The 17,521-nt window shown below is 37.6% G+C and overlaps 1 protein-coding gene across 2 annotated transcripts in view; it reads left to right on the top strand.

Moving 5' to 3' along the window:
- The first annotated feature begins 217 nt into the window (after positions 1-217).
- NRK (Nik related kinase) overlaps positions 218-17,521 on the top strand; it is a 402,914-nt gene continuing 385,610 nt past the window's right edge. The window contains exon 1 of one of the 2 annotated variants that reach the window (XM_073599301.1): positions 218-701. In XM_073599301.1, the coding sequence (XP_073455402.1) occupies positions 645-701 (57 nt within the window). In that variant the 5' untranslated portion in view covers positions 218-644. The remainder of the gene's footprint in view (positions 702-17,521) is intronic. The other variant, XM_073599300.1, reaches the window with a different exon arrangement.

Below are 17,521 nucleotides of genomic sequence, written 5' to 3'. Positions count from 1 at the left end.
ATTACCCTTTAAATTTCATTTGTTTTAAGTAGTCAGAGAAATAAAAAGAAAAATTACTGACTGACTGCTGCAGATAACTGCACTCTGCATATTCCTCTCTTCAGAATGTCAATTGCTTTGACAAGTCAGCTGTACTTTTGAAGAAAAATGCTTTGCACAGGCTCTTACTTTGTACACTTGTATACTTATGACTGTCTAAATATATCAAACTATAATATCACATACTTTGCAATATACTATATTAATTAAACTGACAAATGAACCACATAAAAGACATGTATTTAAATATATGCCAAGGATGCAGATTGCAAAAAAAATAAAAAAACAAAATAAAATAAAACATTCATACATTTTTCTTTTGCTGCTCAACAGAATTCAACAGCGTCATTTCCTTTCCTGACTTTCCCCAGCAAATAGCTCTGCATTACTGTTTTCTTAAAGAAAAACAGATTTGTTTCCTCAGTGTGTGTTTTCCGGGTTGTGCTGAATGTGAAGTTTCCTGTGTTTGTCATGAAGACTCACACTTCCAGCTTTGCAAAGGGCTGACACACACTGACAAGCCTTCGACATGCCACCACAGTGCTTTCCCTACTACAAAAGTTAAAGGGATAAAACTTTTTCGCACTGTGAAGAGCAGAAGAGAGATGGCAAGAATGCTGACAACCAAGAGCCTGGACTATATTGACTTGGCATCTTTGAGAGTAAGTTGATGATTGTTGCTATTTTTAGTTGGGCAGTCTGTACGGTCTAAGACTGCCAATTAAAGGACAGTTAATTTAGGGATGCACAAGATGCTAAAGCATTTTGCAGCAACAGGGACGCACAAGGAAAAAGGGGTTAAACAGAAACTGATGCCTGTGGGAACTTTGAGTGTGATTAACTAGCTTGTGAAGTTCTTATCGCATTTGGACAATAAAGCAAAGATTTCAGGCTTTTGCTTTTAAGATTCTTTTTAAGCGTTTCCTCTATGCATATGTCAGGCAGACTTTGGACTGGAATTTTAGTGTAAAGCAGACACAACATTCTGAAAATAATAGTGGCTAAATAACATGTCATTGGGGAAACTCTGTATCGTGTACTTATAAGCTCGTTTAGTAACAATATCCAAAAAAAATGTCTTGTGCTGCAGTCCAATTTTATCCATCTTTCAAGAAAGATAAAGGCAGGCTGTCAGTCAATTGATATGTGCAGCACAGACAGACAGTGGTTATTTCGGTTATTTCTAGAATTATCATTAAGGCTGTGTAGAGCAGGGCTACTAATCAGCAAGTATACACAGGGTCATCACCCACACATATTTTTTATCCTTTTCCTTGTGCCATCACTATCGCATTATAATGTTTTCTTGTTCATAAAGAAATAGTGCCCTTGCATATAGTAAAACAGCAGCATAAAATATTTGAACATTTGAGTTACTAAAAACACAGAGCAGAAAAAACACACCCACACAAAATCTTGGACCGCATTAGATGTGGTTTTCAGCACGTCATGTCATTCAAAATAAACATTTACTTGTAAATCATTGTGTAAAGATGCAACAGTAATGAAAAATAGGCACCCCGAGATGCCTGTACATATCTCCCAAAGCCTTTGCATACCTAGTGAATTTTGATATGCAAATACAGACTTTAGGACGCTCCCCATCACCTCCCGCTTCCCACAACTATCACTCTTAAATATTGGTGCTTAAACCTCATGGTTTGTAACCAATAGTTGTGAATGTATGCTACATTGGATTGAGGCTGTGGCCAATATTTTTGTGTTTTAAGGGAAGTGGTTTATTAGTGACAGCTCTGAAGATTAATTTTCTAAATAGGGGGGTTATGTGCGCTTATTCTTGCTGCAGCAACTTGTTTGCAGAACAGGCACCATTAAGTCTCATAACACAGACAATGCTGCCATATTCTATCACTCATGTATTTTGGTAACAGAATTTTTAATTGTAGCAATATACAGGGAACCTCATAACATACTATCAACACACAATTGATTGTGGCAATACATGGACACCCAGTAGAAATATACACAAGCATTTACAGAAATACACAGACTGTCAAGTTATCCTGAATTCTGGTCAAAAAATCTACCTCTGCTTCAGGGCACAGAGGGAAAAAGTCAACACCGCAAGGGGTAAAGCACCATCTTATCCCTGCGACCACACATGTCCAGTACCAAACTATAGGTCCTCTTTACAATTACTATACATATACATGATTGGGGATTGATAATATGATATTTGTTAACAAGGTTTACCTTGCTTTAGACCTGTAGTAGTTTATGTTTAAAATGTGTTTTTTGTTGGGATTGAACCAGATCAGTTTGAGCATTCATATATACATTACTTAGGCAATGGGAATTATAAATATTTTACATTTAAACTGTGTTTTCAGTCAGTTTTCGAATTGTATTTTTGGGGATTTGGTAGGATGCACAAGGCCAACTTTGATGCACAAGTAAGGTCATATTTATTGACCAATTGCAAAGAAATAAAAGCATACCTGTGGATTTGATTAAAAAGGGTATACCATCTGTGTGGGGATATTATAATGCAATCACCAGGACATTATTAGTTTACATTTTTTGGTATCCCTTTACTAGCCCCCTACCCCTGTAAAAGCTAAGGTCTACTAAAATATAAATAGCCACTGGACTAAATGGCTGTGCTGTGGCCCACCCTTACCCGTTTCCCTCTTTACCCTATTGGCAAGTGGACACATTCATTATACTTTATAGCCAACAAGGAGGCAAATGGACCAGGACAGGGTAAGCCACAAGGACTGATGGCTTTTTGAACTGTAAAGTGTCTCAAAACTTAATGGTACAGGGATACTCTAGAAATAAATTAAATTGCTAATGTGTGTAGGTACTGGGAAGTGTTTGCTTTATGGCTCTGCAGCTGGTTTATTCTCTTCATCAGGCCCTCTAAAAAGAACACTTTTGGTATCTCAACTTCCCCTGCATCCTGGATATAAGTAGGACAGAAGGCTGTGCAATCTAAAACAAAAAAGAATGGCTTTGGTTAATTTTCAGATGGATCATCTGGCACAAAGTTCACCATGTGGATTGAGTTTCTTAAATGATCAGTCAAATCACTTCAAATGTGCTTTGTTTTCAAGGGAATTACTGTGGTCTGCCAAACAACCAATGTGACCTATTTGTGTATATGAGCAATACACACATTGGCTCTGCTTTTGGAATAATGCTCTAAAACTCTAGAGAAAAAAAAAGCATATAAGGATAGAATATTTTAATATAAATTGGTGTCATCTGTAAAAAAAAAAAACTATGAAAGCAGAATTCCCATCTAGGTAAAAAGCCAGATAATATTTTATAGATGAAAGTAGTTGAAACAACTCATATTAGTTGACACTTTTGCCTCCTTTACTTGCAGCTCCAAAACTCTCTTGGCCCACTAACTTTTGTAAGTTGTGGCAATGTGTGCTAAATGCACATTATCATGTGTTACCATAATTATTGACAATGCACCTGCTCTATGTGCGGTGCCATTCATTGTGAAAGGCACCTTAATGTATTGTGCAGTAGAGCCCAATGCGCTGCTGCACACCATGATGCATATACTATACTATGGGAGCCTGCAAGCACCTGAAACTATTAGCAGTCATTTGCAAGAAAATGTTCATGCAGTGATTACCTGCAGATGCAGACAGTCTACGACAATCATGTGCAGGTATTCACTGCATGAACGATAACATGCAAATGGCCATGAACAGCTGCAGGCAATGTCAGGCCCCCATTGCTTTCTATGGGCTTCCTGCCCACAGCTAATAAGAGAGAACCCTGTTGACTCTCCTGCATGTAATTGGAAATGGCTCAATTTGCAAGTTTGAATGAAGCCTTATAGGAAACCTTCTCTTTGAGTAATGCCAAGTCTGCAATTGTTCATCCTTCTCCTTCTGATATTGACTTACAGCATCAAACTCAGGGTTCAACATGACAGCTAATATGAGCAAGAGAAAGAGGCAGCAAAGGAAACCTGTATATTTTTCTGATGACAGATTTTCTTTAGAGGAAAGCTGTACAGAGTGCATTATGGAGGCAGTCACTGCTGACCTCCTCTTGATAATGCTAGCTGTCAGTCTGCCTCTAGTTTTAGTAATTTATTTTTACTTTTTTTTCAAGGCATTTGTGGAAATTTTTGACAGTTATATAGCAAAGGGAAAAGAAAAAGGATAAATGCCACTGATTAAAGAAAGAAGGCATGTGGTAAAGCAAACAGTGTTGGGCATCCAGTTTTGAACATTCAATACTAACATGTGTAAATGCACATATTCACAAAATCATTGTATAGAAAGGTAGATTGCAATATCAAACATACATGCAACAATATGGTGAGAAAGTATGATGAAAGTCCGGGAGCACCTTTGTTTAGAGGGATTTTACGGCTTGTAGGGTGTTTGAGCAATTGTACTACAGGAGTGTCACTGGAGATTTCGATAGTAATGATGGTGTCAAAGGTGACGTAGGGAAGCCCCATGTACTGGGGGGGCTGAAGTGACAAACAAAGATGCATCAGTAATGAGATTGCAATTAGGGGTAAAGAGTCATGAGGGGGAAGGCAGAAGGTGGAAGATAAAATGAGGGGGGCGGACAGAGAAGGATTTGCTGGGTGGGAAAGTTGTAAGCCTGGTGTAGGAAATCCACGCTGTTCCAATAGGGAGCTGGCAGAAGGCGCAGAGCGGGATCTGCTCAGGTAGAGAGCAGTTGTCATCCATACAGGTATATTCTATCCAATAATATCACATATTTTGGAATTTAGCGTGGGTGTTTTTCAATGAGCTGGTAGGACTCTCCACCATTCTAATATCCTCCACCAGTCATATCCACTGTTGAATTGTTGATGGTTTAAAGGTTTTCCACAAAGCCAGTATGCAGAAGTATGCTGTATTGACCAGGTGGTACAGTAATGATTTTTTGTAGGCAGCTGTTAGAATAGAGTTACAATTTAGGAAAAAGAATTTTGATGTTTTAGGGAGCAGATGATCTGTGAATTTTTGGCCGATTTTGTGAAGCCAATTCCATAAAGTATTAAGGAGCGAACAGGACCACAAAATACGTAACATATCACCTCTACCTTATTCACACCTCTAGCATGTGGCTGGATAAATGGAATGTAACAGGAGCTTAATACCAATGGGTCATAATATTTTATACAGATGTCTGGTATTTGTTACATATAGAGAATGTGAATGACATGGTGATAATCTTTGTATGGGCTTCAGCAGAAAAAGTAACCCCTAGCACCTCTTCCCAGTGTGAGTATGGGTCTCTGAATCCACACAGTCTGTGTTTGGGGACCCACTCCCACATCAATGTCAAATTTGGAGCAGTGGCTCTGTCCATGCAGCCACTGCACCCCAATTGACGTAAATGGGACTGCCTGCATGGGGATGTATGCAACCCCTGTACATCCTATGCCTGTGTGGGCAAACACGCCTCTCACATGGGTGTACGCTTAGGTATGCCCATGTGAACAAGGCCTAACAGCAATGTACAGACATACAGTATCTCACAAAACTGAGTAAATATTTTATTATATCTTTTCATGTGACAACAATGAAGAAATGACACTTTGCTACAATGTAAAGTAGTGAGTGTACAGCTTGTATAACAGAGTAAATTTTCTGTCCCCTCAAACTAACTCAACACACAGCCACTGATGTCTAAACCGCTGGCAACAAAATTGAGTACACCCCTAAGTGAAAATGTCCAAACTGGGCCCAAAATGTCAATATTTTGTGTGGTCACCATTATTTTCCAGCACTGCCTTAATCCTCTTGGGCATGGAGTTCACCGAAGCATCAAAAGTTGCCAATGGAGTCCTCTTCCACTCCTCCATCACGGAACTGGTGGATGTTAGAGACCTTGTGCTCCTCCACCTTCTGTTTGAGGATGTCCCACAGATGCTCTTAAGGGTTTAGGTCTGGAGACAAATTTACACTGTTGTACAAGCTGTACACTTACTACTTTACATTGTAGCAAAGTGTAATTTCTTAGTGTTGTCACATGAAAAGATATAATAAAATATTTACAAAAATGTGAGGTGTGTACTCACGTTTGTGAGATACTGTACATACACACCAGTGCCTTGAATAAGTATTCATATCCCTTGACATTTTCCACATTTTGTCATGTTACAACCAAAAACCTAAATGTATTTTACTGGGATTTTATTTGATAGACCAACACAAAGTGGCACATAAATGTGAAGTGGAAAGAAAATGATAAATGGTTTTCAAAATGTTTTACAAATAAATATGCGAAAAGTGTGGCGTGCATTTGTATTCAGCCCCCTTTACTCTGATACCCCTAACAAAAATCTAGTGGACACATATTAAAAGAAAGGGGTTGGGTGGGACATTGTATGAAGCACGGCTAAGTAATAAGATATGCAATCACATGATGGTAAATTCCAAAGAAACATACATTGAATAATTGCAATTAACATGATAGACAATGGTAACACCTTAACGGTTTATTAAACATGATTCACAGTAATAGTAATAGATACATTAATATATAGTAATAAAAAGTTCCAATTCATAATAAAGGCAATTATGTTAATAGTGATAATAAAATTAATGTTATTAAATCTCAGAATCACATGATTGCGATGATGTAGCATAAGGCTGGGGCTCTACGTGTTTCGTGGAGATGTCCACTCATCAGGAGAAATAGCAATTGGGATAGATCTATAGTGGAAGAAAAAGGTAGAATGAACAGGTGTTTGACACGGGGGGACACAGGGCAGAGGGGGGGATGGAAATTCTTCAGCACTCTTACCTGTATATAAATTGGATATTTAGCGAATAATAATGTTGTCCCTTGGCATCCCTTGGGAGCTGAGGCTGCAAAACCAAGGCCGCACTGAGGCCATAGAAAGTAATATGAAAAGCATCAGTGATAGTGCAGTCCCCAGTTATCAAGTAAGTATTAGTGCAGACTGTATAATAGTTGCAGTGGATATTCTGTGAAGGAAAACATAGTATGAATATATATATATATATATATATATATAAAGCTGCATATAAGCAGATAAGAGGACTACAATTTAAAGGGGCATGTAATGGTGTCTAAAATCTAGTGGAACCAATTGCCTTCAGAAGTCACCTAATTAGTAAATAGAGTCCACCTGTGTGTAATTTAATCTCAGTATAAAATACAGCTATTTTGTGAAGCCCTCAGAGGTTTGTTGGAGAACCTTAGTGAACAAAACAGCATCATGAAGGCCAAGGAACACATAAGACAGGGCAGGGATAAAATTGTGGAGACGTTTAAAGCAAGGCTAGGTTATAAAAAAATCCCAAGCTTTGAACATCTAACGGAGCACTGTTCAATCCATCATCTGAAAATAGAAAGAGTATGGCACAACTGCAAACCTACTAAGTAATGGCCGTCCACCTAAACTGACAGGCTGGGCAAGGAGAGCATTAATCATAGAAGCAGCCAAGAGGTCCATGGTAACTGGAGGAGCCGCAGAGATCCACAGCTCATGTGGGAGAATCTGTCCACAGGACAATTATTAGTGGTGCACTCCACAAATCTGGCCTTTATGGAAAAGTGGCAAGAAGAAAGCCATTGTTGAAAGAAATCCATAAGAAGTCCCGCTTGCAGTTTGCGAGAAGCCATGTGGGGGACACAGCAAGCATGTGGAAGAAGGTGCTTTGGTCAGATAAGACCAAAAATTGAACTTTTTGGATTAAAAGCAAAACGCTATGTGTGGCGGGAAACTAACACTGCACATCACCCTGAACACTCCATCCCCACCGTGAAACATGATGGAAGCAGCATCATGTTGTGGGGATGTTTTTCTTCAGCAGGGACAGGGAAGCTGGTCAGAGTTGATGGGAAGATGGTTGGAGCCAAATACAGGGCACTCTTAGAAGAAAACCTTTTAGAGTCTGCAAAAGACTTGAGCGTGGGGTGTAGGTTCACTTTCCAGCACGACAACGACCCTAAACATACAGCCTGATCTACAATGGAATGGTTTAGATCAATGCATATTCATGTGTTAGAATGGCCCAGTCAAAGTTCATACCTAAACCCAATTGAGAATCTGTGGCAAGACTTGAAAATTGCTGTTTACAGATGCTCTCCATCCAATCTGACATAGCTTGAGCTATTTTGCAAAGAAGAATGTGCAAAAATGTCACTCTCTAGATGTGCAAAGCTAGTAGAGACATACCCAAAAAGACTTGCAGCTATAATTGCAGCGAAAGGTGGCTCTACAAAGAATTGACTCGGGGGGGATGAATACAAATGCACACCATACTTTTCACATGTTTATTTGTAAAACATTTTGAAAACCATTTATAATTTTCCTTCCATTTCACAACTTTATGCCAATTTGTGTTGGTCCATCACATAAAATCCCAATAAAATACATTTACATGTTTGGTTGTAACATGACAAAATGTGGAAAATTTCAAGGGGTATGAATACCCCTTCAAGGCACTGTATACACACACAGGCATTTTATATATATATATATATATATATATATATATATATATATATATATATATATATATATATATATATATATGTGTATATGTATATGTATATGTATATATATATATATGTATGTGTATATATATATATATATATATATATATATATATATATATATATATATATGTAATTATACATATGCACACGCATACATACACATATATACATACATACTGTACATATGCACATATACACACAAACTAACATACACACAAACTCACTCACATACATACATACCCTTTTGAAAAACCACAGCTTATGCTGGCCAGACACTATACGGAAAATCGTCCAAACCCATTTTCGAAAAACGAACATTCGGCCGTGAGCGCAAACGATGGTGTCATCACGTCAAGCATTTTCTGTTCCTTTTTTTACATATACCTAGAGTAAGCAGTTCGGACGGGAAACACATTAACCTTTCAATTTATAGTTTGTTCGGCAGAAAATTTCCAAACTTGTCCTTCGTTTTTTCAGCTCAAAAACATCCCAATGATTATTGATTTTGTGCCCATTAAATGGGCAAAAAACGAACAAACTGTCTAAATGACCGAATTTCAGACGATTTTTTGTATAGTGTATGGCCAGCATTACTGTTCCTGGCTGACCAGCGATTAAGATGCTTGTGTACACAGTACTGCATGGAAGCTGGGCAGGTTGGGACTCAGGAGGCAACTCTGGCCATTACTGCCCACTCCAGCTCTGCTGTCCAGTATTTAAAGACAGTTAGCTTTTCAGGGTATACTAGAATACTACAAAAATAGCGGCTGCCTTTCCCTGCCTGGCCATACTTTTCAAGCCTAGGCTGCGCTGCTGTGCTTCTCCTCCTTCCTGCTGAAAGGAGTAGTGAGTGACACTGCTGTCACATCTCCTGTCAATGACAGAGCCTAATGCAAGATTATCATGATGCCCCCATGCACATTTAGCCCGTGGGCAATGCCCGGGGGGGGGGGGGGCATATAATAATACAGCTCTGGCATTTAAAAATCATTAATTCTAGCAAAAGAATTATTTGTAAAGATCATTGAATACTGCTGCCAGTCAGTGACTGTGTTACCCAGGAGACCAATAGGGCCCACCATAGGTATATATTTGATTTTATTTATTGGTGCACTCTTATTTATCATTCTATTACAAGTTAAAATACATACCACTCTACAAAAAGATGACTTTAGTCTGCATTTCACATGACCTTACTGGCATCAATTTTCACGTGGTTTGCAAACTGGGCTGTTAAATCTCAGATGTCAGATTGCAAGTGAAAGCAATTGCAGAGAAAGATACTGTAAAGAGAATGCTGAGAGAAACTGATAGGATGTAAAAGTAAAATCTGGTACACACGTAAAGTTATTTTTCATTCAACCCAGAGGGCTAAACAAAAAAACCTGACAGATCACCATACTAACACACACAATGAAAGTGTGGCGATCTTCCCCACTGTGCCTCTGTATTCTGACAGAGGGACTGCCCCCCCCCCCTCCAAAACACACTGATCACCGTTTGCAGCCAATGGCTGCAAGCGCTGGTCGGATGCTGATTTTCCAGCATGTCCCTTTGACAAAAGCCGGTTAGTCCAACTTCTGACCAGCATTAGGCCTGTGTGTGCCTAGCCTTACTGAGGAGGATCACAATAAAGTCTATTACTTTCTCATGAAACAAAAAGCAAAAAGTCTGTTTAAATATTAACACTGTTGAGACCATGCTTACTGTACCTTATGTCTGTGATAAATGTGGTGCAGAACAATATATGTAATACTACGTATCTATCAATATTTTAAATTTGTTTTATATGATTAGACAGTATGTACATGCATGAATGTGGAAGTATCTTTTCCCAACTTTACATTTGTATTATTATAATACAATATATTATTATTTAATATATATTTATTTGTAATTATTATAATAATTATATAATTATTTATAGCTTATTTTTGTATACAGAATAATGTATAATAAGGAGATACATTTAGATGAGAAAATGGCTTGCTCCATGCACTTACTATGGCCCTTGACTTGTCTGGCTTTGGCCCAAGCCTTTGTCACCCTCCTGAAACTAGCCTCAAGGGGACTGTGGAAACCTTTGATCAAAAAGTTATAGTTGAAGCCAAAAGTCAGGACACTATTTCCCAAAGATTTTTAAGTTGCTGTGAAGTTGAAATGTATAAAAGTAAATGGTAACCACAATTTTTTTATTCCACAGTCCACTAAGTTGACACTTTGCTTTTAATTTATGACTTACAGTAGTCTTTATATAATAAAAAAAAGAAAATGGCATTGACATATTTAATAGTACCCCTTAGATGTTAAAAGGGCTTTACTGGATTTAAGTGAAATTATTCACGTTAGTATCAAATGGTATAGAGAAAAGTACGCACTCAGGAATTTTATATCAGCACAGTAAACATGGACAAGAGAAAGAAAAACAGTTGTCTGAGCAAAAGAAGATGATAATAGACAAACATAGCAAGAAATTGAAATTCTATGGGACCTTAGCCAACCTTCATGGATGTGGCCAAAAAAGAAAAACTGGCCCCATATCTAACAGAAGTATAATCCGAATCACAGAGTAAAAAGAAAACAAAAAAAAAAACAGATTCTGGTTGACTTCCAAAATCAAGGTACAACAATATCAAATTCAATAATTTGTTGCTCTCTAAATGTAAGTTGCGTGGCTCCCGTGACAGGAGACCAAGGATGACCCCGCTTCTTAAAGACAAGCCAAAATGTCAAACTAGAGTATTCTGTGTCTGGAATATGCGCAGAACATCTTGGAATCAGAAAAACATCAAGGCATTCTGGAGCAAAACATAATGCCCAGTGCTAGAAAATGGTTTCAACTGCAGGTCATGGGGCCTCTAGCAATGTGACAACTCAAAACACATCCCCATTCTGCCCTGAATCCAAAAGACTATTAATTAAAAGCGATGATACCTACAGCTGGGAGAAATAATCCATCAAACATAAAACAACTGGGTCACTATTCTTAGAAAGAAGGGGGCAAATTGTCATTTGAGAAGTGCAGAAGACTTTTTCAGAGCTACAGAATGTCCTTGTTTGCAGTTAATGCCTCAAAAGAGTGTGCTATGAATTATTAGGGTAGGGGTACCAACAAACATCCATTCCAAAGAATAAAAAGAAGAAGTGAAATTATGAATGAAAAACAAGGTGTCTGCTCTGTGGACTATGGAATAAAGATTGGCAGGGTCAGGTTTCCACTTAAAGCATTTTGTCCAGCCCAAACGTTATATTTAGTTTTCTGATAGAGTGGGAAAAGTTTGGAATCCCTCTTGGGTTTTACTGCTATCTAGGCCTTTTTTTTTTTAATTTTAAAGAGAAATTTTCTTCACTTAGGGCCAGTTCACAACAGAATGTGCATGTTCCCATGTGGTGCAGTTTTGACAACCCTTTCATTATATTGGGCTGCAAATTGCAATGAAAAAAAAAAAGTAGTGCAAATTCTAGAATGCTTCAAACCAAACTGCATAGAACTGCAATAGCGTTTAATTTTGTGTCTCAAACGCACTGTATTTGCAAGATGTGTTTAGGGTGCCAGTAACAATTAATTGGCACCTGCATGCCTCTCGCAAGGGCAGCAGGTTTACCTGTGGTGTGGGAAACGCGAGCAGAATGTGCCTTTCCTGAACCACACTTTGGTGTGAACTGGCCCTTACTGTCCCAGTGATAGTTGTTTGACTAGACAGGAAGTGAAGGAAACTCTGCAAAATCAACACAGCTTTGGCTGGACATAAAAGTTTATTCCATGGCACACTAAGAATCTTTGGAAAAAATGGAGGGATACCAATATTTTTGGCCACAGCTGCACATGCAAGCACCTTTTGTTATTAAATACTAAAAGACATGGGAGAGGTTAACGTTCAAAGAGGGTAAACATAACAAGATGTTTTGGAAAAGCGTATTACCTAGTGAAAAAAAGTGTCTTGCAACAACAGGAATTCCGTTGATGGCATCATTCCACCATAGTTGGCAATTACATTGTTTTGTGAGAGGACAGAACTAGAATGGCAAAATAATGTAGGTTTGAAGTGGTATGGAAGCTACACACAGATCTTCAAGACATTTGATAGAAGTCTGTCAATAAAACAAGGCAGCTATCCAAAAGAGATTGTAGTTTCATCAGATGCCTGGACTAATATAGCTTAAGCTTTCTACTAACCATGAATATTTTTAATATTAGAAAGGAGTGGAGTAGCGTGCTGATTGGACTATTTTTCCTTGTCAAAAGAAGTTTATTGAGTATACAATGTTATAAAGATACATAAAGTAAGTTTACAAGGATCTATAAAGTAAGCTCATTGTTTTACAGTAGGGTTTATATAGGTAAATATCATGAAATTTCAAATATTAAACATTGGGTTCACGTAAACCTAAATTAAAGATATATATCATTTCCTTAGTTACTTTTGTAGGTATTTAAATGATTTATACCTACTATACATATTGTTTACAAGTAGAGTGTATATAGGTCAAATAAATTCTGATAATGAGCTTTAATCGTAAGGTGGAGAAAAGGAAAGAGAAAAGAAGAAAAAGGGTTGAAAGGTAGAGGTATGGTCCACAAGGTTGTCCCGCTCGTCAGTTTATTATTCTTTTTAGTTCTCTTTGAAGCCTTAGAATGGGTGTCTCTGTAAGTCATTTAATCTGTTACCATGGCAACAGGACAGAGTCATTGAAGTTTGACAGGAACTGTTGTTTTATCCAAGGATGCCAAAGTTTTTCAAATTTTGGAATTTGATTTTGATCGATGGCTACCATCTTAGCATGGGACATTGTATTATTCATTCTGTGAATTGTTTCTGCTAGTACCAATGTAGGAGAGTTTCCATGCCTTGGCCACTGTTTGTTTTGCAGCCGTTATTAGTTGGATCATAAGTTTGAATTGAGAGAGTGTTAACCATTTCGGTTTTAGATTAAGTAAAGTTAAATATGGATCTGGTTGTATTATTTTTTTAAATATTTTAGATGCAATCACGAAGACTTCCTTCCAGAAGGTTTGGATTACTGGGCACGTCCACCATATGTGTAAATATGTGCCTATTTCTGGGCATCCTCGAAAACAAAGAGCTGAGGTATTAGGTGAATATTTTGCCACTCTAGCGGGTACAAGGTACCAGCGAGTTAGGACTTTATAATTTGTCTCCAGTGCTAAGATGTTGGGTGAAGATGACTTAGATGTGAGCCATATGTTAGACCAGTCCGTGTCTTCTAAAGTTCGTCCCAGGTCCTCCTCCCACCTCTGAACGTAAGAGGGTCTATTAAGATTTGGTACTCCATATAATTGATTATAAAGTGATGAAATTGTACCTTTAGCAAATGGATCTTTTGTACAGATTGATTCAAAAATGGATAATTGGGATAATGGTGTATCCCCCTTTAGGAATGGTGTATAGAAATTTTTGATTTGGAGATATCTAAATATCCCAGAGTTTGGTAGATCATATTTTTCTCTAAGCGATGGGAATGAAAGGAATGATTTAGATGCTATGAAGTCATTTAGTGTCTGAATGCCTGATGTTGTCCAAGCTTTAAAAGAATTTGGGTAGATCCATGCCGGATAAAAGGCCGTATTTCTGATAAAAGAAAGGAGAGGATTGTGTGGAGATTGTAACTGATATTTGGTTTTTAGTTTATCCCAGAGAGATAAGAAGTGTTTAGTTATGGGATTATGAATTTTAAAGTGGTCTTTAGGATCAAGCCATAATAAATTTGATATTAATAGAGGGTCATTTTCTGAAGCCTCTATAAATACCCATAATGGGATTTCCTGTTTTGCATGGTATTTGGACAGACTGGCCAAATGTGCCGCTCTGTAGTAGTTAGTAAAATTAGGGTATCCCAGGCCTCCTTTATTTTTGGGAAGATGTAGTGTGTGTATAGGTATACATGGTTTAGAAGAGCCCCGTATAAACGAAGTTGCTCTTTTTTGTACTATTCTCAAAAAATAGGAAGGAATTGGAATAGGGAGGACTCTGAATAGATAAAGCAATTTGGGTAGAATAGTCATTTTGATTGCATTAATCTTCCCCATCCAGGATAAAGGAAGTTGCGACCATTGTTTTATTAGATTTGTGATCTGTCTTAATACAGGAGGATAATTGGTTGAGAATAAGTCAGAATGAGAGGCTGTTAAATGAATTCCAAGATATGGGATTGATTTTTCTGCCCATGTGAATGGGAGTGCAGCCCTAGCCGGGATCAATTCCATGTTTGTGAGTGAAATATTAAGCACTAGGCATTTCTTAGGATTAATCATAAGGCCGGATAGGGCTGCAAATCCATCAAGAGCTGGTATTAAGTTAGGACCAGAGACCTGTGGTGATGATAGAAAAAGTAATATATCGTCTGCAAATATACATAATTTGTGTGTAATACCTCCTACTTCAATGCCAGTTATAGTTTGGTTTGTTCTGATATATTGGGCCATGGGTTCGAGTATAAGGGCAAATAATAAGGGAGATAATGGGCAACCCTGTCGGGTACCTCTTTCGATATTAAAGGCTTCAGATTTGTATCCAGCATATTTTATATAGGCTTTGGGTTTATTATATAATGCTTTGATCCATGTTAAAAAGTGGGGTCCAAAACCCCATTTTTGTAATGAATATTGCATATATTGCCAGGATACTGTGTCAAATGCCCTCTTAATATCGAGAGATAGAAAACATAAAGGGATTTTCCGTTTTTTAGCAATATGTGCCAATAACACTGCCCTGCGTATATTATCGCCTGCCTGTCTATTTGGCATGAAGCCTACTTGATCTCTATGTATTCATTTTCCTATAATGCTATTGAGGCGTTTTGCTATTATTTTTGCTAATAATTTAATATCGAGGTTTAACAGAGAGATAGGCCGATAATTCACACAGGAAGTATCATCAGAAAGGGGTTTTGGGATCATACAAACAATTGCCATTAGTGTTTCTTGCCGAAAAGAATGTCCATCTAGAAGTTTGTTAAAAGTTTCAGTGAGAATGGGAGAGAGTATTTCTGAGAATGTTTTATAGTATAAAGCCGAGTAGCCGTCTGGGCCTGGTCTTTTGTTAAGTTTTAGGTCTTTTATGGCGTTAGCAACTTCATCTATAGTTATAGGCTCATCCAAACTGCTTTTTTGATTCTGAGATAACTCAGGTAAGGTTATTTTTGAGAAGAAGGATTCAGCCACTGTAGGATTAAATTCATTTTTTGTCTTGTATAAAGTTGCGAGATGTGAGTGAAATTTATGGACTATTTTAACTGGATTACAAGTGTAAACATTTTTTGATAATTTCAAACGTATTGGTTTGAAAGATTTGTTAGTTGAATTTAATGCCCGAGCCAAATATGTACCTGGTTTGTTTGTATTCATGTAGAAATTGTGTTTGGAGCGTTTGAGGGATTTATCAACTGACTCAGTGAGAAATAGATCGTATTCCAATCTAGATTTTTCCAGATGAGATTTTGTACTCTGAGATGGATTATCTTGAAATGATATGTAGGCTGCATTAAAATTGAGTTCTAGTTTTTTTGCTAGATTTTTGCGTTCCCGTTTAAATAGTGCCATTTGTCTTTGTATTGTACCACGCAAGACAGGCTTATGAGCTTCCCACAGTGTTATTGGGGAGATGTCTGTTGTATTATTAATTGATATGTATTCCTTTAAAGCTTGTTCAATGGCCTTCTGATGTAGTGGGTGTTTGAGCATTATGTCCGGTAAGTACCACGTTGGGTCATGCGCTTTTGGTATGGCTGAGGCTATAGTAGTGTATACTGCATTATGGTCAGACCACGGAATCGGAATTATATCTGATGCAATAATTTCTGGTATCATTCCTATTGTTAGAAAAATATGATCTATTCTGGTGAAGGTTTGATGAGGGTGCGAGAAATAAGTGAATTTCTTTTTCATTGGGTTACTTTCTCTCCATGAATCTACCAGATTGTATTTGGAAAGAAGTTGAGAAAAAGGTAATCTAGAGGTTATTTTGTGTAAAAGGTGATTTATCTAGAAATGGGAGGAGGACCTGGTTCGAATCCCCACACATTATCACTGTTCCTATTTTGTGTGTATTAATCACTTGTAATATATGTGAGAGGAATGGTGTAGGTTGTTTGTTAGGAGCGTAGTAGGAAATCACCGTGATTGCTGTATCCATTATATAACCCATGAGTATCAGGTATCTACCTTCTGGGTCTTTAATTTCTGATGATAAGGTGAATGGTGTGGATCGGTGAAATGCAATTAGAGTTCCCCTTTGCTTGGTACAGGCAGAAGCCGTGTAAATTTGTTGATAAAAAGGAGAAATATATTTTGGAGTAGAATCTTTGGTGAAGTGTGTTTCTTGGAGGCATACTATGTGAGCCTTCTTGTTATGGAAAGTACGGAAGGCTTTGGTCCTTTTTTGAGGGACATTTATTCCCTGAACATTCAGGGAAAGTATATTCAGTGGTACCATGGCAATAGATCAAATAGTTTTGACTTACTTTTTGTTATGCAGAGCTGACTGCGCAGATCAACCTGTGTGGACTGAAGAGATGAATAGATAGAAAAGAAACCAGTGAATTCTGGAGTAAAGAGTAAACAAAAAACATATGAGATTAGATGATACATTGTATAAATTATTTTTTGCAAGTAATCACAATTTACCCGTGAAAGAGAATAAATATCTCTCTCAGGGGAATAAGTGCCTTCATCACACTCCCACATAATATGGTTGGGAGAATGAGGAGGGCTAATGGGGGTACACGGATCTTCCGCTTACAGGAGAGAAGTGCTATGTCAAAAGACATCAAAATGATGTTTCATTAGTTGGAGTGCAGAATATAGTTTTTGTTGAAATTATTTATTCCAGGGTGGTTGTATATGGTTAGTCTTGCCCTAGGCTAAATAATTCAGTTAGAAAGGTACTGTTAATAACTTTGGTATTGATGAAGATAGTTTGAATTATTTTGGGATTTTAACCCTTTTAGAGTAAACAATTACATATTTTATTCATAT

The sequence above is a fragment of the Aquarana catesbeiana genome, linkage group LG09 (genome assembly GCF_042186555.1).
Source record: "Aquarana catesbeiana isolate 2022-GZ linkage group LG09, ASM4218655v1, whole genome shotgun sequence".
NCBI classification, from domain to species: Eukaryota; Metazoa; Chordata; class Amphibia; order Anura; family Ranidae; genus Aquarana; species Aquarana catesbeiana.
The sequence above is the reverse complement of the archived record's forward strand: the minus strand, read 5'-3'. Positions and strand labels throughout refer to the sequence as shown.